The 27398-nt window shown below is 47.6% G+C and overlaps 1 protein-coding gene and 1 non-coding gene across 5 annotated transcripts; both read left to right on the top strand.

Moving 5' to 3' along the window:
* On the top strand, nt 1-27380 carry MED24 (mediator complex subunit 24). Of its 4 annotated transcripts, none has more exons than XM_058284172.2 (27): nt 1-584; nt 962-1165; nt 1251-1333; nt 12842-12880; nt 13195-13268; nt 13637-13872; nt 14017-14073; nt 15453-15564; nt 15705-15855; nt 16091-16204; nt 16734-16781; nt 17194-17276; nt 17555-17641; nt 18576-18687; nt 19181-19323; nt 20277-20314; nt 20759-20841; nt 21196-21374; nt 21486-21585; nt 21864-22039; nt 23353-23617; nt 23999-24180; nt 24353-24443; nt 24835-24934; nt 25771-25851; nt 26127-26275; nt 26870-27380. In XM_058284172.2, the coding sequence occupies exons 2-27, from the start codon at nt 1036-1038 to the stop codon at nt 26984-26986; spliced, it is 3030 nt and encodes a 1009-aa protein (XP_058140155.1). In that variant the 5' UTR covers nt 1-584; nt 962-1035; the 3' UTR covers nt 26987-27380. The 4 variants fall into 4 exon arrangements, with proteins under 4 accessions (XP_058140155.1, XP_058140156.1, XP_058140157.1 ...); XM_058284174.2 differs by having other exon boundaries at nt 528-584; nt 962-1161; XM_058284173.2 differs by lacking the exon at nt 14017-14073 and having other exon boundaries at nt 522-584.
* LOC111761995 (small nucleolar RNA SNORD124) lies at nt 20575-20677 on the top strand. Its single transcript, XR_002795215.1, has one exon. It is a non-coding gene; the product is annotated as a small nucleolar RNA SNORD124 (small nucleolar RNA).
* Nucleotides 27381-27398: the final 18 nt, after the last annotated feature.

Below are 27398 nucleotides of genomic sequence, written 5' to 3'. Positions count from 1 at the left end.
CATTTTGCAGGGCCAGGAGATTCTGAGAAGACTCAGATTTGGGGGGCGGTGAAGTGGGGATGTGTGTGCAACTAGCAGAACCTCAGTGACACTTCTGGGATACAGGCATGAGTACAAGTACAACTCTGGTAGCCAAGGAGCCTGAACAAAAAAAGGCAAGGAAAGCGTTAGAACGTATTGCTGAACACCAACACGTCTGCTGTGCTTACTAACTAGTGGGTCATTAAAGGGTGTTGGAATCTGATTTAAACACTGGGTCGACAGTGACATCATTGGGATGGCTGACTGTGAGCAGCCTTTCAAGAGCCTCCTCACCCTCCACGTTTCTGTGATGCCCAGCTTCTAGAATTTCTCCTTCGAGAGAGAAACAATGGTGGCCTTCGAGATCAGTCCTTAGCTTCGTTCGTAGACCGGACAAATGACTTCCCAGGCCCAGCAACTACAATTCCCAGAAGTCGTCGTGGCGGGACCTGTCGCTTACTGCATTTCTATTGGCTTATGCTTGATATTCCCAGCCAATAAAAAATGAGCTCTTTGACAAGTAGCAAAATGGCGGCATGTAGGCGCTAGAACTGGGTTGTCCGGTAGGTTTAAATTGGGGAGTTAATGGATGAAAAGAAAATCGGGAATTACAGTTTGAGGGCTACAGGAGGTGGGGGAGATGTGTGTGTGGGATATCTGGATTTGGGATAGTAGAGGCTGAGGGACGCAGCCGGGGCTAAGGGAGTAATTAAACAACCGGAACTGGCGGAACCCCTTGCTGCCCTGGCTTTCCTTCTTGTAATTAGCCCCCTTGACCCTTAGTGCCCCAGACCTGGAAAGATTTGGTTAGAAGGGAAGAGCCTAACAGTATGCCTACTTTGCCTGCTTTCCTTTCGTCCTTCTCGTTCTTCTGTCTCTTAGATCTTCCCGTGTTTCTTCCATTTCATTTAACTCTGCCCTCCCCTCTCATTTTCCTCAGAACCTCGTCTCTTAGCTCGATTTCTCCCACTTCAAAGCTTGCCGCTAGTGGCTCCGCCTCCTCAAAGTGAAGTCATGAAGGTGGTGAACCTGAAGCAAGCCATTTTACAAGCCTGGAAGGAGCGTTGGAGTGACTACCAATGGGCAATCAACATGAAGAAATTCTTTCCCAAAGGAGCCACCTGGGACATTCTCAACCTGGCAGGTCTAAAGTGAAATGGAAAGGAAGGGAGGGAAGGAGGGATGAACCCAGAAAAGTAACCACTCAGTCTTTGTTATTCCCCTTGCAGATGCACTGCTGGAGCAGGCTATGATTGGACCTTCCCCCAACCCTCTCATCCTGTCCTACCTGAAGTATGCCATAAGTTCCCAGGTAAACTGCCCTACCTAATCAAAGCAGTGAGAGATTTGGAGGTAAAAGACTTGGAGTGCAATTGTCAGCTTACACTTCTAGGTGAATTTGTTTGAACAGATCACTTCTCTGAGTCTATTTTCCCATGAAAATAATAATACTTCACTGGTCGTTATGAATATTACATTCACAGTTCTATCAATCAACAATGTACTGGGCAATACTGGCCTTGGGAATTTGGCTGTGGACAAGACCTGACCCCAACTCTTAAGGATCTCACCCCACAGCACACATTTAGCTGGTTATGGGATAAGTTATGGGAGTTCATGGGAGGGGGCACCTAATCCATTCTGAGCCATCAGGGAAGGTTTTCTGGAGGAGGGGTTGTTTAAACCAAGACCTGAATATTGAGTAGGAGTTTAACAGGCAGACTGTTGAGACTGTGAAAGGGGAGGGAAAAGCATATGCAAAGGGAGGGTGGCAAAAATCACATGATTTTGTTTAGGAACTGAAAATAGTTTGGTATGGCTAGAGCACTGGTTCTTAAATTCTTTGGTTCCTGGACTGCTTTACATTCTTAAAAATTATTGAGAACCCCACAGAAGTTTTGTTTTTGTTCTTATATTTATCCATATTTACCATTGTAGAAATTAAAATTGAGATTTAAAAAAAAGATTCATTTAAAAGTAACAAACTCATTACATGTTAATATAAATAATATTTTTATGAACAATAACCATATTTTCCAAAACAAAAAAATTAGTGAGCAAAGTGGTACTGTTTTACATTTTTGCAATTCTTTTTAATGTCTGGCTTAATAGATGACAATTGGATTCTCACATCTGCATTCAGTTGTCACTATATGCTGTTTTGGTTACAGTATAGAAGAAAATATGGTCTCACACTTAGGATTTAGTTTGAAAAAGGAGGAGCATTTTAGACAACTTGTATATTGATACTACATTAAAATTCAATAGCTGATATGAACTTTAAAATACATTGTTCTCTCTTCTACCCATGCATGATTTTGTAAAATACATTGTTCTCTCTTCTACCCATGCATGATTTTGTAACATCATGAACTGGTAATTTAGAAAGTACAGGTTACTGCATTATACAGATATTCCAATTGTTGACATATTTCATTATAAAGTATTATCACACATCATGGAGTCTCTGGTAAACTCCACGATACAATTGTGAGAGAATGCGAGTGAAAAAGGCAAATAACATCTGAGTAGTATTTTAAAAAGAATTTTTACCTTGAGGACCTTTGAAAGGGTCTTGGGGACCCCTGAGGGTCCCTGGACCATAATTTGCAAACTACTGGGCTAGTATATCAAGTTCAAGGAGAGTGATTTGGAGAGGAAGACAGAGGTTAGGTCAAAAAGGATCTGGTGGGTGATGCTAAGGAGTTTGGGCTCTATTCTAGGATAATGGGTAATCATTTAAAAGGTTTTAAGTGGAGGAATAGTGTATTAGGATTTGCTTTTAAATTAACATACAGTAAAATGCTCAGATCTTATGTTCAGTTCAATGAGTTTTATTTTATTTTATTTTATTTTATTTTATTGTGGTAAAATCAATTAGATACTTTTTTTTTTAAGGAGATACTGGGGATTGACCCCTGGACTTTGTACATGGGAATCAGGTGCTCAACCACTGAGCTACAACTGCTCCCCAGTATACTCATGTCACCAACATCCAAAATAAAATCTAGAATATTTCCATCCTCCCAGAAAGTTGTCTTGTGCCCCTTTCAGCCCATCACTTTCTCCCACAACCACTAAATGATTTTTATCACCATAGTTTCATATTGCCTGTATTTGTATTTCGTAGAAATGTTTATACTCTGTCTTCTTTCACTTAACATAATGTGTTGGGGAGTTCATCTGTTTTCTTACATATGTCAGTAGTTTGATCTTTTTTATTGTCAAATACTATTCCAGAGTAGACACATCTTTTTTTTTTTTTTTTTTTTAAGATTTGTTTTATTTATTTCTCACAATCCCCTCATTGTTTGCACTTGCTATGCCTGTTTATCTTCCTTGTTTCTTTTAGGAGGCACCAGGCATTAAACCTGGGACCTCCGATGTGGGAGGGAGGCACCTGATCCCTTGAGTCACCTCTGTTTCCCGCTTTGTTTTTAATTTTTGACTGTTATAAATAGCACTACACTGAGCATCCTTACAACCACCTTTCTGTATATTTTTGTATTCTAGAAATAGAATTGCTGACTTGAAGAGTATACACATATTAGATTTATAGTAGATACTGAAAATTGCCCTTAAAAAAGGATTGTGTCAGTTCACACCTCCTCCATAATGTTTGATGGTATTTCCCCACACCTTTGCCACACTGCTGAATAAAATCTTTTTAATTTTTTCTGGAGAAGCAAAAACATTTTATCTTCTTTTAATATGCATTTCCATAATTGTGATGTTGAGCGTATTTTTTTCGTGTTTATTTGCTTTCTGTATATCTTATGTGAATTACTTGTTTATTATGTGTATCATCTACCCATTTTCCTATTGTTTATTTTCTTGACTGATTTTTTTTCCTTATCTTTTTTTTTTGACTGAGTTTTTTTTTTTAAAGATTTATTTTTATTTATTTAATTCCCCTCCCCTCTCCTGGTTGTCTGTTTTCTGTGTCTTTTTTGCTGCGTCTTGTTTCTTTGTCCGCTTCTGTTGTCGTCAGCGGCACGGGAAGTGTGGGCGGCGCCATTCCTGGGCAGGCTGCTCCCTCCTTCACGCTGGGCGGCTCTCCTTACGGGTGCACTCCTTGTGCGTGGGGCTCCCCTACGCGGGGGACACCCCTGTGTAGCACGGCACTCCTTGCGCGCATCAGCACTGCGCATGGGCCAGCTCCACACAGGTCAAGGAGGCCCGGGGTTTGAACCGCGGACCTCCCATGTGGTAGACGGACGCCCTAACCACTGGGCCAAGTCCGTTTCCCCTTGACTGAGTTTTTGGTAACAGTTTTATTGAGATACAATTCTCATACCATGCAATTCTCCCAAAATAAGTGTACAATTTAATAGTTTTTAATATATTCACAGAGTTGTGCAGTCATCACCACAATCAATTTAGAACATTTTATTCACCCCAAAAAGAATTATTTTTTTTAATTAGGGAAGTTTTAGGTTTACAGAAATATCATGCAGAAAATACAGAGTTCTCATATACCCACCTCCATGGTTAACATTTTTCATTAGTGTGGTACCTTTGTTACAATTGATGAGAGACTATTATTATAATTATAGTATTATGGTCCATAGCAGTTTACATTAGGGTTCACTGTTAGTCCTTTTTTTTTTTTTTTAAATTCTAGAAACATGTACCCACCTAAAATTTCCCCTTTTGACCATATTCAGATATATAATTCAGTGGAGTTTTAAGCGTTTTTTAATATGATCTGTCTTGTAATCCTTACCTGTTATATATGTTTTAAATTTTCTTCCTATCACATTTTTAAATTTGTGATTTTTTTTTCTTAGTATGCAGAATATATATATTTTTAAGACAACACAAATTTATTTTCTTACAGTTCTGGCAGTCAGAAATCCAAAATGGATCTCACTGGGATAAAATCAAAGGATCAATAGGACTAGTTCTTTCCTGGAGGCTGTAGAGGAGAATCGTTTTCTTGCCTTTTCTAGAGGCTGCCTGCATTCCTTGGTTTATGGGCCCCTTTTATCTTCAAAGCCAGCCATGGCTAGTTGGGTCTTTTTCACATCCTATCATTCTGACACTGATACTTCTGTTCTCCTCTTCCACATTTTTTTTTTAGCCACTCCCCATGGCTTTTTTTGCTTGCTGTCTCCTCTCTGTGTCCATTTGCTGTGCATTCTTCTGTGTCTGTATTTTATTTTTTATTTATTCCCCCACCCCCCTTGCGGCTTGCTTTTTATCTACTCTATTTGCTGCGCACTCTTATGTATTTTTGCTTGTCTCCCTTTTTGTTGCATTACTTTGCTGAGTTTTCTCTCCATGGCGTTTGTGGGCCGGCAGCTCTCTGCAGCGTGCAGGCGAGCCTTCCTTCACAAGGAGGCCCTGGGACACGAACCTAGGGCCTCCCATATGGTAGATGGGAGCCCAACTAATTGAGCCACAGCCACTTCCTCCTCTTCCACATTTTAAAGACCCTTGTGATTACAATCAATCCCTGTGGATAGTCCAGGACAATATCCATATTTTAAGGTTAGCTATTAGCAACCTTCATTCCATCTGCAACCTTAATTCTCTTATTCCATGTAACATATTCACAGGTTCTAGAGATTAAGACATAGACATCTTTGGAAGCCATTATTTGTCCTACCATACTACTCCAAATTGTTCCTTATTCTTTAATCATGCCAACTCAAATCGTTTTGTTTTTTTTTTAAAGATATCAGTACCGGGGATTGAACCCAGGACCTTGTATATGGGTAGCTGGCATTCGACCACTGAGCCACATCAGCTCCCCTGAGTTGGTTATTTATTTATTTATTTTATTTTATTTTATTTTATTTATTCCCCCCCCCCAGTTGTTTACACTTGCTGTCTGTTCTCTATTCATCTTTTTTTAGGAGGCACTGAGAACCGAACCTAGGACCTCTTATGTGGCAAGGGAGGCACGTAATCACTTGAGCCACCTCTGCTCCCTGCTTTTTGTGTCTCTTCCCTGTGTCTCTTTGTTGCATCATCTCGCTGAGTCATCTTGTTGCATCAGCTCGCCGTACCAGCCTGTCGTGTCACATAGCCCCACCAGCGAGCTGTCTTGCTCACCCTCTTTAGGAGGCACTGGGAACCGAACCCCAGACCTCCCATATGGTAGGTGGGTGCCCAGCTGCTTGAGCCATATCCACGTCCCCCTGAGTTGGTTTTTTCATTTATTTTGCTTGTTGTTTGTTTGGTTGTTTTTTTTCAGAAGGCATCTGGAACTGAACCCAGGACCTTGCACATGGGAAGCAGGCACTCAACTGCTTGAGCCACATCTCCCTCAATCCTTTTCTTTCTTTTTAAAGATTTTTAAATTTTTTATCCCTTCCCCTCCCCCCCCCCCGTTGCCTACTTTCTGTGTCTATTCACTGTGTGTTCTTCTTTGTCTGCTTGTATTCTCATTAGGTGGCTCTGGGAACCGATCCTGGGACCTTCCAGAGTGGGAGAAAGGAAATTGTTCTCATGCACCACCTCAGCTCCCTGATCTGCTGCGTCTCTTATTGTCTCTCCTCTGTGTCTCTTTTTGTTGCATCATCTTGCTGTGCCAGCTCTCCGTGTGGGCCAGCACTCCTGCGTGGGGCGGTACTCTGCACAGGCCAGTACTCTGCGTGAGCCAGGTGACCACACAGGTCAGCTTGCCTTCACCAGGAGGCCCTGGGCATTGAACCCTGGACCTCCTATATGGTAGATGGGAGCCCAGTTGCTGAGTCACGTCTGCTTTCCTCTCTCAAATCCATTTTAAATCCTAACATTAATCAGTTACTAAATGAGAACAAGGCTTCTTCCCTTCATCTCTTTATCAACTACGGAATGGCTTCAAGGTTCAAGGTATTATTTGTAATTAATAGCAGTTAACAAAAAGGGAATAAGCCATAGTGCCTGTCTTCAAGGAGTCAAGATCTCATTAGGCTTACCCAATTTGACATGCTTTCTTGTTTTTCTCCCTTTATCTTTATCCTTATGCCTGAAACAAAATAGATTCTTCTTCCTTTTCTCTGCTTAATCACTCTTCCTTCATATTGCACACACCGGGCAGCTGAATTTATCTTAGAATTAAGCCCAAGGCCGTGTTTTTTGTTTTTGTTTTTTAGAAATTGTGAGTTAACAAAACAATCATGCTTACCACACAGGATTCCCATATATCACCCCACCACCAACACCTTATAGTCTTCACTATTTCTGCTAACACATAAGTTTCATTTTTTATATTTATTTTGTTTAATCTTTTTAGAATTTATTGTGGTTTGAAGAAGGGATCCAAATTTATTTATTTTTCCAAATGGATGGACAGTTGGCCCAACTGCTTTTACTGATTGATCAGATTTTATTGTATCCTAAATTTCCATATATACAAGGATCTATTTCTTGACTCTCATATGTTTCATTAATCTATTTGTCTTTTCTTGCACCAATATCACACTGTCTTTAATTATTATAGCTTTATGGTATATTTTGATACCTGGTTGATTTGGCTTGTGAGCAAACCCCTGATGTAGGCTATTGCAGTAATTCAGGAGACAGTTGATGTTGGCATAAACTTGGGAAGTGGCAACAGAAAAAAAAAAATCAAGAGCAATTTATGACGTTGTGTTTTAAGAGGATTTGGTAATTAACAGAATGAGGGAAGTGAAGGAGAGAAAGAAGCCAGATAGTGCTTAGGTTTCTGGTTTGGACAACTGGAGGGCTGATAGGATCATTAAGAAACAGTGGTTGATAAATTGAATGATTTATTAATATGTAGCAATAAAATAGATTTTTGGGGGAAAAAAGGAACATTGGCAGTAGAGTAGAATTATTGTTAGGGTTGAAATGCGGGTGATGGGTGAAGACGACGTGTTTGATTTTGGCTTTGTTAAATTTAAGATGCCTGTGTAGGCTATCAAAGAGAAAATACTCAGTAGGTGTTTGAATATATATGCTTGGAACTCATAAAGAGAGGTCTGGACTAGAGATAGTGATTTAGGAGTTGTCAGTTGCACATGATAATTGAAGAAATGGGCAAGGGTATAATGGCTCAAAATGTGGAAAGTGAGCCAAAAAGTGACCTAAGCCAAATTCCTGAGGAACCCATCACATTTAAGGGCCTTGCATAGGAAAAGAATTCTCCATCAGGGTCTGAAAAGAGGTTGGAGAGGAGAAAAGAAAAGCAAGAGAATCTTCTGTGAATAGAATCCAAGGGAAGAGGGTTTAAACAATGAGGGAGGAGTATTTTGAGGTATCAGATGATGCCAAGAGGTCAGGTAAGAGCAGACTGAGAAGTAACCATTGGGTTTAACAACAGCAAATTGGTCAGTCGCTTTAATGAACAGCTTCCTGGAGTATTGAGGACAGAAAAGTGATTAGAGTAGGTTGCAGAGTGGATGGGAAGTTGGGGAAGTAGAGACAATGAGTGTAGAAAACTCATATTTAGATATGAGAAGAGAGGGTGGTGGTTCAATGAAAATGTAGGGTCTGTGGGAAGACTAGAAAAAGCTTGAAGTGTGTGAACACTGATGGGAAAGGTAAGAGGGAGAAACAGTCCAAGAGAAATAAATAAATATATACGAAAGACCTTTGTGACCTGTGAAGTGCCATGCAGCATCAGTCATTTATTCTTGATATGGCGCCAGGAGGCTCCTTGATCCAGTGTGCATACGGAGGACACTTTGGAATGATTAGGGGTGTTGCATTTGAGGAAGAACAGAGAGGATTAGAGAGCAGCCACAGGGTCACTCTGTTCCTAACGCTTGGTCTAGCCTATGCCCATGGGAGGTGAGCCGCACAGGCGGTCTCTGGCCTTTGGGGCCTTGTGGCAATTTAGAACTTGTATGTTGATAGAAATATTAAGACTGGAAAAGGTTAAATCCTCCATGAAAAACAGCTCACCATGTGGGAAGTATTTTTAGGTCTCTGGAGCAGCAGTGCTTTATTGATATGGTTAGCCAAAACATACTTAACAGATTTCTGAATTTGGAGACCATAAATTCATTTGAACTTACAGTATCCCCCAGAACATACAGAATTTGGGTTTTCTATTCCTGTAGTTTGGGGTGAGTTTCTAGTGGGAACATCCAGCTCCCCCTACAGGTTGATATCCAACAAGGTTTAATTCTTTGCCAAGGTCTTGCTATGGGGACATCAGTTATAAATAAACAAACACTTGCCTGGAACGTTATGGTCATCCTGCAGGCAGGTTCCCAACTTTCTGGTCACTGTCAGACACTTGCTGTAGTTTCACAGTAGCACTAAACACTAATTGTATATTTAAGCCCTCTCTGGGTTTTGTTTCTGTTCATCCAAGAATACTAGTTAAGGATGTCTGAACGGAGAGCAGTCTGTTCATGTGATGAAGAAATTATTCATGGAGGGAATTGCCATACTTGTAAAATCCACCATAATGAGGTCACTGAGGCTGATTTAGCTTTCTTCAAGCTTTGGGGATTGCCACTCCTCCAGCGGAGTTGGCCCTCGAGGCAGATGATTATCTTAATGGTTGCAGTCCTTGTAGCCTGTTTTGTTTTGGTGTATTTTCCCTCTGATTTGAGTATACCATTGTAACTATTATATATAGTATTTTCCATATTTTATTAGCATGCTTTAATTATTTTTTAAAATATGACAACTTAAAAGATTTGCTGTAGTGTTTAATTTCATTCAAGACAAATTATTTTTTTCCCTTTGAAATAGATCATCAATCTTATGAGGGCAATGAATAGGTTTTAATAACAGAGATTTGCTTTAATGTAACATTTTTCTGAGTACATCTAGTTAAGAATTTACATCAATTTGAAGCAATAAAAACTTAACCGAGGAGGACCTATTAAGTGCCAGGTCCTGGACCAGGCGCTAGAAAAACAGAAATTCAGCACTCTGTCCTCAGGGTGCTCACTGTTCACATAGAATTTCCCAAAATGTATTTTGGAAATACTAGTTAAGTGAGACTCCTTGCAATGCTTGTGTTATCTTAGAGATTTTCATTGTATACACGTATATTATAGTTCTGAGAAGTCCTACCATAAAGAAAGCTCTGTGCAAATGTTTAATCTAGGGTTTCTGAAATTCATTTCACACAGAAGCCATGTGTGTGTAAAATCTCTTTAACATCTTAAGAAACCTTTGGAGCAGCATGGTCTAATAGAACTTTCTGTGATAATAGCAATGTTCTATATCTTTTCTGTGCAATATAGAGTTCATTGTAAGGGTACAGTGCATTGCAAATATATATCCAGTTTAATTGTAACAAAGCACTGTTGTGAGCAAATTTTACTAAGTATGTAAAACATTAGTTAAATACAATTTCTATGCTTCTGAGCACTTGAAATGTAGTTAGTATGACTGAGGAACTGATGTTTTTACTTTAATTGTAATTATTTTAAATTTAAACACTCACATGTGGCTAGTGACTTTACTATTGGACACAGAAGCTTTGGAAGATACTTTGGGAAATGGTGATCTAAAATGAGTATTTTTTTTTTTTTAAGATTTATTTATTTATCCACACCCCCCCAACCCCCGTTGTCTGCTCCCTGTGTCCATTCGCTGTGTGTTCTTCTGTGTCTGCTTATATTCTCATCAGGTGGCACGGGGAATCTGTGTCTCTTTTTGTTGCATTATCTTGCTGCATCAGCTCTCCATGTGTGTGGCACCACTCCTGGGTGGGCTGCAGTTTCGCGCTGGGCGGCTCTCCTTGCTCAGGGGCCCCTCCTTGCGCAGGAGATACCTTTACATGGGGGCATCCCTGTGTGGGCTGGCACTCCTTGCACACAGTGGCACTGTGCATGGGCCAGCTCGCCACACAAGCCAGGAGGCCCTGGGTATCGAACCCTTGGACCTCCTATATGGTAGGTGGACACTCTATCTGCTGAGCCACATTCACTTCCCAAGAATTGAGTTTTTTTTTATAAGATTTATTTTATTTATTTCTCTCCCCTTACCACCCCCACCCCAGTTGTCTGTTCTCTGTGTCCATTTGCTGCGTGTTCTTCTTTGTCCGCTTCTTTTGTTGTCAGCAGCACGGGAATCTGTTTCTTTTTGTTGCATCATCTTGTGTCCGCTCTCTGTGTGTGCAGTGCCATTCCTGGGCAGGCTGAACTTTCTTTCGCACTGGGTGGCTCTCCTTATGGGGCTCACTCCTTGTAGGGGGGCTCCCCTACGTGGGGGACACCCCTGTGTGGCATGGCACTCCTTGCGCGCATCAGCACTGCACGTGGGCCAGCTCCACATGGGTCAAGGTGACCTGGGGTTTGAACCGCGGACCTCCCATGTGGTAGGTGGATGCCCTAACCATTGGGCCAAGTCCGCTTTCCCCAAGAATGAGTTTTAATTATCCATTCTACAAACATTTTCAACAAGTTTGTGTTGCTCACTGAGTAAAAGAACCCTTGTACTTAGGTGCTTCTGATTTTCCTACTTTAGTGTGGGTGGCAGGCACGCTTATGTGTGGTGAGTGTAATGCTGGATGTAAGGGGATTTACTAGGAGCACATAGGAAAGATTGCAGCTTTGGGTGGGAGGTAGGGGCAGGAGTTCATCAGGCAAGGGGTTTGAAGGAAGTATAATAAATCCTAGAGAGAGAGTACGATTTTATGTAATGACATTTACTACCTTGGAATATTTAGTGTGAAAAATGTTCGTCTCTAGTTCTAGTTCAAATAAAAACCACTCTTCTAAACAGAAGTTTTATGTTTTTTTTTTAAAGATTTATTTATTTTATTTAATTTCCCCCCCTCCCCTGGTTGTCTGTTCTTGGTGTCTATTTGCTGCGTCTTGTTTCTTTGTCCGCTTCTGTTGGCGTCAGCGGCACGGGAAGTGTGGGCGGCGCCATTCCTGGGCAGGCTGCACTCTCCTTTCACGCTGGGCGGTTCTCCTCACGGTCGTACTCCTTGTGCGTGGGGCTGCCCACGCGGGGGACACCCTTGCGTGGCACGGCACTCCTTGCGCGCATCAGCACTGCACATGGCCAGCTCCACACGGGTCAAGGAGGCCCGGGGTTTGAACCGCGGACCTCCCATATGGTAGACGGACGCCCTAACCACTGGGCCAAAGTCCGTTTCCCTCTAAACAGAAGTTGTAGGAGCAAAGTCACATCTCCTCACTTTTGCCCACTCTTCCACCCACCAGCAGGCAGTTAACCCTTGTTTATGGTGGACAGTGAGTAGCATTTGAGTGTGAAACAGGGCACCTTTGAATACCTCCAAAGGAGCTTCTCAGTGAGTGTATGCTAATGATATCATTTGCAGTGAGTCTGACAGAAGCAGGACTGGAGATGGTGCCTAGTGTTCCTACTTCTTTTTTAAAGATTTATTTATTTCTCTCCCCCCCCCCCACTTGTCTGCTCTCTGTGTCCATTCGCTGTGTGTTCTCCGACCGCTTCTATCTTTATCAGCGGCACCGGGAATATGCGTCTTTTTGTTGCGTCATCTTGTGTCAGATCTCCATGTGTGCGGCGCCATTCCTGGGCAGGCTGCACTTTTTTCATGCTGGGCGGCTCTCCTTACAGGGCTCACTCCTTGTGCGTGGGGCTCCCCTACACAGGGGACACCCCTGCGTGGCAGGGCACTCCTTGCGTGCATCAGCACTGCTCATGGTCCAGCTCCACACTGGTCAAGGGGGCCTGGGGTTTGAACTGTGGACCTCCCACGTGGTAGGCAGACGCCCTAACCACTGGGCCAAGTCTGCTTCCCACTACTTCTTTTTTAATGGCTTATGGAAGGCCTTTTGGAGGGGTTGAGGTTTCAGGAGAGTTGCAGCAACTTAAAGCCTCAGTGTTTGTTTTTCTCTACTGTGTGGGGTACTAGCTGTCTGAACACTACTTAAATTAGTACTTTGTCTTTCTTCCTTCCCTCTAGATGGTGTCCTACTCCTCTGTCCTCACAGCTATCAGTAAGGTATGACTGTAGCCACTCACGGGCTAGATGGGGAAGAAGGTCAGAGATGTGGTAGGGCAGGGCATACCTCTACCTCCTTGACTGCCTTGATCTTGTGACCTCTGGGGCTAGACGGGCAGCACATAATGCCTCCACCTGGCATTGCTGACTTTCCCTTGGGGGGAGGGGAATCTTGGGGTGTGGGGCTGGCAATTAGGAGCCAATTCCCAACGCTAAAAGGATGCAGAGTCTGAAGCCTGTTGGAAAGATGAGCTGAAATGTACCATCGGTCTCATGTGTGAGACTTTGTAACATCTCTGATGTTCTTTCCACAGTTTGATGACTTTTCCCGGGACCTGTGTGTCCAGGCTTTGCTGGATATCATGGACATGTTTTGTGACCGGCTGAGGTAATAGCGGGGGTGAAGGGGCTCACAACCACCCAGCCTGGTCCCAGAGTAGAGGAGACGCTCCCAGCACATAGACTGAGACCAGCTCTTTGGATTCCCATATTTCTTCTTCCCACCTGCCCTTCTGGACATCCCCATTCCCATCCTTTTTGCTTTTTCCTTTAGAGCAAAATGCCTCTTCTTTATTTGGAGTAGCTCATTTGAAATCTTGTTCAGTGGAAGCAAACTGGAATAGGTGCCTTCCCCAGGACTTTGCTAGTTTCCCAACTGTATTCCCCAGCAGGAGAGTGTCAGAGACTTGGGGATAATGGCCTGGGTCAGACTTTAGCCTTTGGAGCAAAGACACATTTTTCATCCTTTCCTGGTAGCTGTCATGGGAAAGCAGAGGAGTGCATCGGGCTGTGCCGAGCCCTTCTCAGCGCCCTCCACTGGCTCCTGCGCTGCACTGCAGCCTCTGCTGAGCGGTTCCGGGAGGGACTGGAGGCTGGTACACGAGGCGCGGCTGGGGAGAAGCAGCTTGCCATGTGCCTGCAGCGCCTGGAGAAGACCCTCAGCAGCACCAAGAACCGGGCCTTGCTCCACATCGCCAAAGTAGAGGAGGCCTGTATGTCCCCTGATTCCCCTGAGCCCCGCCTGCCACTGTTCCCATAGCCAGTTCTTTAATTGAGAGGGGAGAGGCAGGATGCCATCCCACTTTTTTTCAGGAGGATCTGAAATCATCCCACTTCCTTTTTTTTCTCCCCATAAGCATTGCATACATCCCAGGGACTTGGGCAGGGTGGCACCCGAGCCAATCAACCAACAGGTATTTACTGAGCATTATTGTATGCCCAGCACTGTGCCAGGTGTTGGGGGTGGCGGGAGGGGGGCCACCTAGGAAGCATGTGGCAGGGTCCCTGCCCTCAACAAGCATACTTGCTAGTTGGGGAGCAAGACTAGTATATAATATACATGGGAAAACATCTCTTTAAATACAGTAACTGTCTGCTTTCAGGCCTCTTGTGCCATATACCTCTTGAAAGTTCAAATGCTAAATATTGGAACCTTCCAGAGCCTGAGAACTGACAGATCACCTGATGGGAGGGAAGACCCCAGTATTTCTGGGCATAAGACCTGAAGGCCACAGTCTTGTGGTGGCTTGGGACCACTAAAGGGTCTCTTTTTCTCCAGTATCTAGAAAATGCTAGAATGCAGCACACTCAGGTCTTCAGGACCTGGTTGGAGGACTTGTTATAGGGTTTGTATATTTGTGACTTCTCAAAAGATGTTTTATTGCCTGCAAAAAGTCCAGAACGATGGCCACTACATAAAAATGAGTTATACTGGCAGTTTCTGGCTTATTATAAGCACTTGATAAATGTTTATTGGCTGAAAATGAGTGGATGCTTAATTTAAATTTAGTGGATCTCAGATCTTGTCTTTTTGTGTTTTTTCCCCCTTATGCTACATGGAGGTTAATGGGCTAGTTGGTGCCATTATTCATCATTTGCTCTTCTGGAGTTGTAACTAGGATAAGGGACTTGTAATTAAGTGCTAGATAATGTGGTACCCACGATGGATGAAGGTGTTTAGGAGACGGAGATCAGTAGGTTAGGCTGGTTGTATGAGTCGTAGGTCAGTTGAATTAGAGCTGGGGCTTGAACAGGGACTTGAAGGATGGGGGGATTTTGAGAGATGAAGATGAGTAGGAAAGACATCTCAGAAGTGGGGAGTGCAGCAAGAGTAAAGGCTCAGACAAGGGAGTGGGCAAACATGGAAGGACATTAGGAACCCAGCCTGATTAGACGGGAGAGTGGCTGGCCTCTCACCAGGTTAGCTTTTTGGGTAGACCTATTCCTGAAGTGGCTTGTGGACACCCCCACTATTCCAGCCACTGGCGCTCTCTCATCTTCCTCTGTCTCTCTTCCACTGCTTGTGCTGTGTTGTAGCTTGTCTCTAAAGTCAGTTGGGTGCATCCCCTAGAAATCAGGCTTTTGGGCATGGTTTCTAGGGGCTTTAGCCCTGGTGCTTGCTGCCCTTCTAGAACAAGTGCATGCTGCTCTTCAGGCCTCCATGTCATCCTCAGGGGAAGCACCCCAGTGTGGTTTTGTGGGCCCACAGGGTGCCTAAGTTGAGGAGTTTGGGGCCAGTCCCTGCCCCTCCTTTGCTTCTCATCATGTGTCTGTTTTTCCTTTTCTCCATCAGCCTCATGGACTGCCATTGAACACTCACTTTTGAAGCTTGGGGAGATCCTGGCCAATCTCAGCAACCCCCAGCTCCGGAGCCAGGCTGAGCAGTGCAGCACACTCATTAGGAGGTACCTGGCTCCCAAGGTGCAGGGAGAGAGAGAAAAGGCCCTGGGGTGTGAGTGGAAAGATGGGGCCCCTATCCCCTCTCACCTTCTCTCCAACCCTTACTAGCTCTCCATATACTGTTTCCTGCTCCTCTTCCCCTCAGCATCCCCACAATGCTGTCCGTGCACTCAGAGCAGCTGCACAAGACTGGCTTCCCCACAGTCCACGCAGTGGTCCTGCTCGAGGGCACCATGAACCTGACAGGGGAGACGCAGCCCCTGGTGGAACAGCTGATGATGGTGAAGCGCATGCAGGTGGGAGGCTGCTGTGGCTGCAGCGGACAGAGTTGCTTCTGTCTCCCCAAGATGGGGAGGATTCTTCTGGGCCTTCTTGGGGGAAATAGGATTTCTCCTGATTCGTGGTGTTAAGTGGCTCGTGGTCCTGTTCAGTTCTGCTACTTTTCCTTATGTTATCTGGTCCCCTGGAGCCTGCAGAAGGCTGAAGGGGTTGTGAGTACCTTCTTATGCCTCCCCTTGGATCTTCCCACAGCATATCCCCACCCCACTGTTTGTCCTGGAGATCTGGAAAGCTTGCTTCGTGGGGCTCATTGAGTCCCCAGAAGGTACAGAAGAGCTCAAGTGGACAGCTTTCACCTTCCTCAAGGTACCTGGAGACATGGAGCCAGTCTGGGAAGGATTTTCAGGAAAACCAGTGATACCCTGAACCTCTGTTTCTCCCTGCTGGCATTGTGCCTAGCCTGCCAGGTCCCGCTTCACAAGTTTCCACTGATTATTTTCTCTTGAGGTCCCAGGCCTGTATTTAGCCCACTTGGCAGGACTCGCATTTCTTACCACAGAGGTGCTGTTTAGCCAGCTCTGTCACCTGGATTGGTGCAGGGCAGTGAGGGGAGCCAGGGAAGGTGGGCCTTGGTCCTCCTTGAAGCTGGGGTTTGCTTGTTGATCCTTTCCTTGTTGATCCAATAGAGGCCAGGGGGTCCCTGGACCCTGTAGGCTGAGGGGCATCGAGCACTTGGCTTTCCCTCACTTTATGCCTTGGCTTGAAGAGAGACTTCACTCCGAGGGCTGGAATGTTCCTTTCTGCTCAGAGCATGGGAAGAAGGGGTTGTCATCAGTTCTAGGTGAAAGAGAAAAGAAATTGAACTTCCTGCTTTTCTCCCTACCTCACCCCCCAGATTCCACAGGTTTTGGTGAAATTGAAGAAATACTGTCATGGGGACAAGGTGAGTTGAAGAAAAGAGATGGGGTGGCATGGGACCAGGGGAGGACCTCTCTGCCCTGGAAGAACAAGGGCAAGGAAAGGGCCAGTTTGACCCCAGCTAGGTAGTAGTGTGTCCTTGTACCTGGGAGAAGGCTGGAAGTGTGTGTGTATGCCTGAGCCTCTGTGTGCATGCGCACACACACACCCGGGCTCCAAACAGAAGGCGACCCGGCAGCCCAGGCAGTGCCGTCCAGGAACCGCAGAGGGAGCAGTGACACCTCATGCTTCTCCCCATCCAGCTGCTGGAAGCGGGGGGCGAATCTGGCCTCCTTAAAGGCTTTTCTCTTCACAAAGGTGTTCTTTGAGCTGGCATTGCAGGGTGTGGGTGGGACTGAGGACCCTGAAGGCAGATGGAAATTTCTGACTCTTTGTAGGACTTCACAGAGGATGTCAACTGTGCTTTTGAGTTCCTGTTGAAGCTCACACCCTTGTTGGACAAAGCTGACCAGCGCTGCAAGTATGAGCTCCCCTGCTCACCCCTGCTCCACTGGAAGGTGTCTGGGCTCTTGTCCTGCTCTTCTGTGCCAAATGACGCCTCAGGGGACTGTGTCTCCTTGTTCACTCCCCTTGGCAAGGGCAGGAGCTGCCAAGTACCCAGAGCCCCTCTACTTTCCCTGAGGCACTCCAGCTTCTCTTCATCCTGAAGGAGTGGGGAGGACACCTGGCAGGGACTGTTGCTCCCATCCCTCACAAGTCCCAACAGTGTGCACGTTCCCTCCTCCTTTTCTCTCCCAGCTGTGACTGTACAAACTACCTACTTCAAGAATGTAGCAAGCAGGGGCTTCTGTCAGAAGCCAGTGTGACCAAACTTGAGGCCAAGCGGTAAGTGTGAGCTCACTTGGGCCATCCCAAGGACCACTTGACTTCCCTCTCCGTGTCCAGGGCGGGCTGCTGGGTGCCATTTCCCCTCCTATCTAGAGTTAAGATTGCAAGTGCCAGCCTTGCCTAGAGTCACAGGGAACAAGAGGGAAAAGAAGACGCAGGTTTCTTCAGAGCAGAGCTTTGCACTCCTGGTTGTTCTTGAACTCATACCCTTCTTTGTGACTGTATTAGTCAGCCAAAGCAGTGCTGATGTAAAATACCAGAAATTGGTTGGTTTTATAAAGGGTATTTATTTGGGTTAGGAGCTTACTGATACCAGGCCATAAAGCATAAGTTACTTCCCTCACCAAAGTCTATTTGGAGCATGATGGCTGCCAATGTCTGCAAGGGTTCAGGCTTCTTGAGTTCCTATGTTCCTGGGGCTTGCTTTTCTCTGGGTTCAAGGTTCCTTCCTTCCTGGTGCTGGCTTTTCTTTCCTCTGTGTGCTGACTTCCTGAGGCTCCGGCTTAAGTCTTCAGCATCATACTCCAACATCAGTACTCCAACATTAGAAAACCCTCAACTCTGTTCTTTGCCATGCCTTTTAACTGCCCTAATCATAACTCAGTCATGCCCAGGTACAGATCAGATTACAAGTATAACCCAATATTTCTTTTTGGAATTCATCAATCATATTAAACTGCTATAATGATCAAAGTAAAATGTCTAAATCTTCCTTTAATCTTAAATGAACTTTCAAAATATATATAACTAATGATAAGTTGAAGTGATTGCAATATTAAACTGCTTTCTTAAACTTCACCCCCCACCCCAAAGGTTCATACCTGCTTTTCCCCTTTGCTGTGCCACTGCTTCTGAGATTGGACTGGGGAATGTGTTAGGAATTTATCCCTATTCCTATACCTTTCTCTTGGCTAACTGGTTATGACCGCAGCACAGCAGACCGGGAGCACACACCCCAGCAGAAATCAGGAGAAAATGCCAACATCCAGCCCAATCCTGGGCTGATCCTTCGGGCAGAGCCCACTGTCACAAACATTCTCAAGGTGAGCATGCTCTTCCCTTGCCACCAGGGTTATCACTCCTCTTCCCAGCATCCCTTCTACTTCCAAAAAAGTGAACTGAGGCTTCAAACCACTGTCTTCTGCCTTTTATACATAACTGCTTTGGACACAGAGGGAGGGGGCAGGCGAGGGAAGCACCACTGAAAATTAACCCTTGCTGAGCATTGCTTGTATCCCAAGCATTGTGGTAGGTGCTTTCACTTATGTCAGCTCACTTTCCCATGTGGAAGCCATAGACAATCTCACCACAGTCACCTCTCCCACTCCAGTCCCACCGCTGTCATCCCAGTTGAGTTGAGAGGGATGCATGGGGCATAGGGGTAGATTTTAGGAATGGTTTCCAGACTGGAGTCACAAAGCTGTAGATTAAATTGCAGGTCATGGTATATCATGTGATGGAAACATGACTAGGCTATGCCTGGGGATGGGAGTTCTGCAGTGTTCCTCAGGACTTGGCTTCTTGTTCCATATCCAGACAATGGACGCAGACCACTCCAAGTCTCCAGAGGGGCTGCTGGGAGTCCTGGGCCACATGCTGTCTGGGAAGAGTCTGGACTTGCTGCTGGCTGCTGCTGCTGCCACTGGGAAGCTTAAATCCTTTGCCCGGAAATTCATCCAGTAAGGAAGGCCATGCCCCTGAGTGGAGGGGTGTATGTGTGTGTGTGGGGGGGATGACATGTCTGAAGGGAGGAGGTAGCAGAATCGGGGTCAGTCACTGGACTCAGCACTCTCAGTACTAGATCTCACCTGGAGGTCACAGGCCAAAGCAGAACAGCCCGGCTAGAGGCGCTGGAGGAGGGAAGTGCCCTTTCTCTGTACTCGAAGTGCTCACTTTCTTCAGCTGAGGATGAAGTGGAGATGCCCATTAAGGGGGCAAGGCCTTACCAGCAGGCATGGAGGAATTCCCTGTATGTCATTAACAGGGGGCTGTCCATTTTGTTGACTTTTTTGATTGACTCAGAGATTTTTTTTTTTTTTTTTTTTTTTTTAGATTTATTTATTTATTTAACTTCCCCCCCTCCCCTGGTTGTCTGTTCTTGGTGTCTATTTGCTGCGTCTTGTTTCTCTGTCCGCTTCTGTTGTCGTCAGCGGCACGGGAAGTGTGGGCGGCGCCATTCCTGGGCAGGCTGCTCTTTCTTTTCACGCTGGGCGGCTCTCCTTACGGGGCGCACTCCTTGCGCGTGGGGCTCCCCACGCGGGGGACACCCTTGCGTGGCAAGGCACTCCTTGCGCGCATCAGCGCTGCGCATGGCCAGCTCCACACGGGTCAAGGAGGCCCGGGGTTTGAACCGCGGACCTCCCATGTGGTAGACGGACGCCCTAACCACTGGGCCAAAGTCCGTTTCCCGACTCAGAGTTTTAATGTACAGAATTTTGTTCACTGAGCCCTTCTCTAGGCCTTGGATGGCTTTTAAAAAATAGATATAAATAATTCTCCTTTCTGTGGCAAGGTGTTAATTTTAAGTTAACCTGTAAATCAAATTCTAGTGAAAGCTCTCTGAGAGTGTGTAGCCCCCCAGTCACTCATTCCTTGCCCTGGTTGATGTGACTTGTGTCCATTCCTTCCACAGTTTGAATGAATTCACCACTCATGGAAGCGGAGAAGGCAGTAAGTCACCTCTGTACGCCCTAGGCCCCGGTGGCACTGATGGAGGGGCGTGGAGGGAGGGGAGCAGGGCACGGAAGAGGATTCTTGCTCCTACTGAGATCAAGTTGTTTCCTCTCCTGAGCCATGGCTGTAGCTTTTGGGGAGCCTTGAAAGAGGGTGATGCTGAGAAAAGGACACTTTTAAAGCCATCTGCTCGTCTGTCCCTCCTCTTCCCCCTTTAAGAGTTGGTTGTGTTTTGGGGAGGAGAGTATTAGTTCTTTTGATTCCAAGGAAGGGGTGATGTTCCAGTTCAGTCCCAAGAAAAGGATCCTGAGCCTTAGGGCTCTGAAGGAGCCACTTGGTCCTGACCTTCCTTTATACAAATCCTGGTCCCCTCTCAGTCCAGATGAGGATTTGGGACCCCTGTCCTAGGCTGAGGGATGGGTCTTCTTATCCTTCCCACAGCCAAAGCAGCCTCAGTTCGTGCCTTACTCTTTGACATCTCCTTCCTCATGCTATGCCATGTGGCCCAGACCTATGGCTCAGAGGTGAGAGGGGAGTGGGGAACACCAAGGGGAGGAGAGAAAGGGGGGGAAACAACTCTCACCACCTAGCGCCCAGCCCCCATCAGTCTCCCAAGCCAGTTGGTTCTACTGATCTCAGAAATCAGGGTGCCCACCCTGAGCAAAGTAAATGGATGCCCCTTGGTAATACCCAGACTTCCTCAGTGCCACACTCACAATGACCACTAGGTGGCAGCAGAGCCCCCCATTTTCGTCCTCCACCAGTTTGTCCCCATTCCTTTGGGCTGAGAAGGGAAAGTAGCATGGCAGTAATGTGCGGAGCTGTGCCGGGCCCAGCACCAGCTTCTCACTTGGCCCGTGCCTCTCCCTCCTCTCCAGGTGATTCTGTCCGAGACGAGCACAGGAGCGGAGGTGCCCTTCTTTGAGACTTGGATGCAGACTTGCATGCCCGAAGAGGGCAAGGTCCTGAACCCTGACCACCCTTGCTTCTGGCCAGACTCCACCAAAGTGGAGTCCCTAGTGGCCCTGCTCAATAACTCCTCAGAGATGAAGCTGGTGTAAGTGGCCTGGGTGCAATTCCAAGGGTGGCAGTCAGGGCAAGACCCTCTCTTCTGAGCCCTTTTCAGGCTCCCCTGTGGTGATTTTTTCCCACCCTCCTTCCCCTGTAGGCACATGAAGTGGCACGAGGCCTGTCTCAGCATCTCAGCGGCTATCCTGGAAATCCTCAATGCCTGGGAGAACGGGGTTCTGGCCTTCGAGTCCATCCAGGTAGCTGTCTCCTTCTCAGCCCCACCTCTCCAGCAGCCTTCTCTCCACTGAGACCAGAGCCAGTCTTTGATTGCTTGTTATGTTTTTGTAAGAACAAGAAGACCCTCGATCCTATTCTTAGTTCCTCCTTCCCACCCATGGGTAACTCTGGGAGAATCAAAGTTGTGGTGGAGAGAGGTAGAGAAGGTGGCCAGGGCCCCACCTGCTGCATTTAGTTGCCCACAGAGGCCTTGGAAGGGGAGATTGGAGCCCCAGTCACCCTTTTCCCCCTCACCCAGAAAATCACAGATAATATCAAGGGAAAGGTGTGCAGTCTGGCAGTGTGTGCTGTAGCTTGGCTTGTGGCCCATGTCCGGATGCTGGGGCTGGACGAGCGTGAGAAGTCTCTGCAGATGATCCGTCAGCTGGCAGGCCCTCTGTATAGTGAGAACACCCTGCAGTTCTACAATGAGAGGTCAGTAACCCATCCTCCCTCTCCCTGGACTAGTGACCAGTGTCCCCCTTACCTTCCCCAACACACTGTTTACTTGCTCACTTATTCCCTTGCTCACTCGCTTTCTTATTTATGTATTTACCACTGACTTTCAGCTTAAATTCAGTATGTGTCTCTGTGCCAGAACCTGCTGTATGTCAGTAATACAGGCCCGAAACCGCTATTGTTCAGAGGACTTAAGTTCTGGAGAACTAGCTGCCCAGAAGAACAAAGTAATTATCTGAGTTACAGCACTGTCTGGGAGCTATGACAAGCCTCGTCTCTCCCGCCCCCTCCCACCCCACCTGTCTTTTGTGTCATGTTCCTGCTCTGGCTCTTCAGGGGCTTGGAGGCTCTCCCTGGCAACCTCAACTAGGTTGAATTTCGTTGGTTCATTCACCCAACCAGTAATTTGTGAGTGATGGTTCACAAGATGTCTTAGAAGGGAAGAGTTGAAATATTTGGCTGAAATGAAGTTTGAGGAGAGTCTGTTTTTCCCTTGCCTCTTTCTATTTTCCTTTCTCCTTCCCCCCACAAATAATGGAAGATTTGCTCTGGCGCAATCCATTCTAAGCCCCCTACATCCTATCTGGGTGAGGGATGGTGGGAATTCTATGACTCCACTGTGCAGGTGGGAAAAGTGGCTTGGGAAGACATAGCAGCTTTCCCAGAGAACCCAGCTTTCCAGAAATAGTTAGCACTCAGGGCCAGTCTGGAGTCATAGGTGAAGGAAGACTCTTTCCTTGAGAAAATTCCTGGATCTACACTCATATTTGCCCAGTTACCAAGGGCCGGGAAGAGCCCTATGGGGCAACCTTGGGCCCCTCTCCTGGAAGTAACAGTTTACGTTGGGATGAGGCCAAGGCTGGAGGGAACCCCCCACAAGTGCTCAGCCAAGGGGAAATGATTGTATTTATTTATGCAGAGGGTTGGCAGGGCCCCAGGCTTGGGGCTTGGGAGAAGGAGAGAGAAATAGAAACAGAGAAAATAGAGTGTCTGCTGGGATTGGGTGGGGGGGGGGGGTGGGGGGGGAGCTCCCCCTCCCCACCTCTGTCCCTTTTCCTTTTAATAGGCTTTGCGCCCTGCAGGTGGAAGTCCTGCTAGGAGCTAGTCCTGGCCCTAGCTGGGTCAGGTACGCTGGGGATTTGCAACTTTCTTTTGTCCCCTCCCCTGGCATAGAATGAGATTAATTCCGCAGGAATACTTCCGTAACCCAAGTTGGGGAAAGTCTAGCCTTCCCCTCCCCTTGCTGGTGTGGCGTCCACCTGAACTTCAGGTCCCTCCCCCTCCCCCAGGGTGGTCATCATGAGCTCGATCCTGGAGCACATGTGTGCTGACGTGCTGCAGCAGACAGCCACACAGATCAAATTCCCATCCACGGGCGTGGACACGATGCCCTACTGGAACCTGCTGCCCCCCAAGCGACCCATCAAGGAGGTGTTGACAGACATCTTTGCGAAGGTGCTGGAGAAGGGGTGGGTGGACAGCCGCTCCATCCACATCTTTGACACCCTGCTGCATATGGGAGGCGTCTACTGGTTCTGCAATAACCTGATCAAGGTACTGGAAGGTACCTTGGGATGTGTGTGGCCAGACAGATGGCCAGGGAGCAGGTGTCCTCAAACCCAGGGAGACCTCCTGAGAAAAATACCAAACCCAGTGCTGCCCCCTCACTTCCTGGCACCCATCCTGGTCAACCAGGCTTCTCTGAGAGGCCACTGTAACCTGGGCAGCTACTAAAAGCTGTGGGAAGATATATCAGAACACAGAGGTACGTCCCTGTCCCAGGGCAGTTCTTGCCCCAGGATGGAGCTGCCCCGAGGGCTCAGCCAGTGCACCTTCGCAGAGAGCAAGACCTGGAATGGCAGGGATGTAGGGACCCCGAGTTTAGGGCCCCAGACCCACCTTCCCCACTCCCCATTCCCCAACCTGTCCGTCCAGGAGCTGTTGAAGGAGACACGGAAGGAGCACACGCTGCGGGCGGTGGAGCTGCTCTACTCCATTTTCTGTCTAGACATGCAGCAGGTGACCCTGGTCCTGCTGGGTCACATCCTGCCAGGCCTGCTCACCGACTCCTCCAAGTGGCACAGCCTCATGGACCCTCCTGGCACTGCTCTTGCTAAGTAGGATTCTCTTCAGGGCCTGCTCTGCTCTTCTACCCACCCCAGGGCTTCCAGGCTCAGCACCCCTCACCTGGTATCGCTCCAAGAGTGTGGGGCATCCCCGATCAGCATGGGCACAGGAACCCCCTGTGGGCCTCTCTAACATCCCCCTTCTCCCGGGACCCCTTGCCAGGCTAGCTGTGTGGTGTGCCCTGAGTTCCTACTCCTCCCACAAGAGTCAGGCATCCTCTCGCCAAAAGAAGAGACACCGTGAAGACATCGAGGTAGAGACCCCTCCACTCGAATGTTGGGGTGTTTATTCAGTAAACACTTGCTAAGCATTTACTGGTCAGAGACGCCTTACCAGGCAGAGGGAGCCAGGCATGGGTGCTGCCCTCGGGGCTTAGGGCTTGGCTAGTCTGGAGGGGGACTTTGTGGGCAGGTCCTCTAAGAGGAGAGTACTTTGCTCTCTGCTGGTTCCTCACTAGGGATTCTGGGAGGGGGTGCAGTGAGGGGACCAAGGCTCAGAGGAAGGTGACCCTGCTGGAAGTGCCACCCGATGGCCGTGGGGAGTTGGCACTTCCTCCCTCGTCAGATCTGAGCTCTAGAACTCTTTCCTGTTGACTGGGAATTTGGGGATCCAGGGCCAGCAATAGTGACTTTCCCACCCCCCAGGATTACATCAGCCTCTTCCCCCTGGACGACATGCAGCCATCCAAGCTGATGCGACTGCTGAGCTCCAATGAAGACGATGCCAACAACCTTTCGAGTCCCAGTGAGTATGTGGACGGGCTGGGCTGGCTGCTGCCTTTCCTGGACGCTCACTTCTCCCTAAGAAAGCTGCACTGCTCTGTGCCCCAGCCGCAGCCTTCCTTACTGACGGTCAGAGAGGGCTTGCTGGGACCTTGTCCCATGCTGTCCCCTGAGGAGCTATACTATTTCCTAGCCTGGAGAAAAGATAGCTCTCTCACCCCTACGCACTCACACACTCTAGTGAGTTCATGGCCTCAGGCACAGTCTGTGCGGTTGACTCACCAGCTCTGACCTTCCTTCCTCTACACGTGCCCTGAGGGCCTGGAGCAGGCCCGCGCTGGGACTTGGGGCTGCTGCCACTCTTCCTGCCTGAAGAATTCCCTCCCTGACTCTAGACTTGCCTAGATGTCGTATGTCCTTACCTTGGCACTCTTCTTCCATCTGAGACTTCCTGCTTTGTGAGGCGTTTTTTTTTTTCCTGTTTCCAGAGATTTCTCGAGCCTCTCAGGATCCTAGCTTCTCTGAGGTCTTTTAGGGTCTAGCAGACCAACTACCATCTATAGCCCTGTGATGTTTAGTCAGTTGCTTAACTTATCTGAATCTCAGTTTCTTCATTTGTCAAATGGAGCCATTTATGAGGAGTAAGTGGTTTGATCCTTGTAAGACCCCCGGGTTTACAGGTGGCACCTGGAGGTGCTCACTCACCTGTGTGGTTCCTCTCCATCTCCTCCGAGCGACCTCTCTACACTCAGGGCCCTCTGAGCTAAGGCTCGTCTCTGGGACCCCCATGTACCATTTGCCCCACCTCTACTGGTGGAGGACAGTGGGCGAGGGCTCCTCTCCCCTCTCATTCCACAGCTGACCGGTCCATGAGCAGTTCCTTCTCAGCCTCCCAGCTCCACACAGTCAACATGAGGGACCCTCTGAACCGGGTCCTGGGTGAGTGCTGCCCACCCCCACCTCATCCTGCTGGAATCCTCCTGGTGCCCCTTCACTCCCAGCTACACATTGGCCCACCTCCCCAATTGCTGACTCTGCAGTCTCCCCCAAGGATTTTCCCTTTACACTTCCCTTGACATCCTCATTTTGGGGGCACTCTTTGTACTTTTTTTTTTTTTCTTCCCCTGTTTTTTTCCCCTATCTCCTCTCAGGGTCTATCCTCTTCTCTAACCCTTCTCATGGGATTCTCATCCCCCTTTCCCCATGCCACACAGCCAACCTGTTCCTGCTCATTTCCTCCATCCTGGGGTCGCGGACCGCTGGCCCCCACACTCAGTTCGTGCAGTGGTTCATGGAGGAGTGTGTGGACTGCCTGGAGGAGGGCAGCCACGGCAGCATCCTGCAGTTCATGCCCTTCACCACGGTGAGCACCGTCTCTCGAGGTCACGCGGGGTCAGTGTGTCTTAGTGGAGTTTGGGGTTCAGGGGCCAGCCTCAGAGACAGGAGGGGGAGGCGGACTCAGCCCAGTGGATAGGGCGTCCGCCTACCAGGTGGGAGGTCCGCGGTTCAAACCCCGGGCCTCCTTGACTCGTGTGGAGCTGGCCCATGCGCAGTGCTGATGCGCGCAAGGAGTGCTGTGTCACGTAGGGGTGTCCCCGCGTAGGGGAGCCCCACGCGCAAGGAGTGTGCCCCATAAGGAGAGCTGCCCAGAGCAAAAGAAAGCGCAGCCTGCCCAGGAGTGGTGCCGCACACATGGAGAGTTGACACAACAAGATGATGCAACAAAAAGAGACACAGATTCCTGTGCCGCTGATAAGAATAGAAGTGGTCACAGAAGAACACACAGCGAATGGACAGAGAGAGTAGGACAGTTGGGGGGGGGCGGAATAAATAAAAAATAAATCTTAAAAAAAAAAAAAGACAGGAGGGGGTCTTCTTTCCTCCTGGGACATTGCATTCACCATGAGGTAGTCCCAGGAAGCAGCTTTGTCATTCGTTCTGTCTGTCTGTCTGGCAGGTTTCGGAACTGGTGAAGGTGTCAGCCATGTCCAGCCCCAAGGTGGTCCTGGCTATCACAGACCTCAGCCTGCCCCTGGGCCGCCAGGTGGCCGCCAAAGCCATTGCTGCACTCTGAGGGGTTTGGGGGGTCACGCGGGTAGCTGGAGGACCCTCTGGAGAAGGTCCTCCAGCCCCAGGCACCTCAGAGGGGAACAGGGAGGAAAGATGAGACACCATTGCTCATATCCACATGACGTAAGAACCCTTTGTCAGTTTCCAGATCTTTCCCCTGCCTCTCTGACTTCTGACCTCTAAGACGTCTCCCAGTTTCTTTCTTTCATAATTTCATCTTCCCTCTGCCAATACCTGGAGAGAGTGAGCAGCCTGGTTCCTTACACTCTTCCGCACATTCCAAGACTGAAGGATTGTGTAAATGTGTAGTATGTGTGCGTACAGATATGTTTTTTTAATATATGGAGGGCACATTCACCTATCAGCACCCTTGTAAATAAAGAACACTGCGGAGTGGATTCCTTTGTGACCTCAAG

Source organism: Dasypus novemcinctus, chromosome 21 (genome assembly GCF_030445035.2).
Source record: "Dasypus novemcinctus isolate mDasNov1 chromosome 21, mDasNov1.1.hap2, whole genome shotgun sequence".
Lineage (NCBI taxonomy): Eukaryota > Metazoa > Chordata > Mammalia > Cingulata > Dasypodidae > Dasypus > Dasypus novemcinctus.
This window is presented reverse-complemented; position numbering and strand designations above follow the sequence as displayed.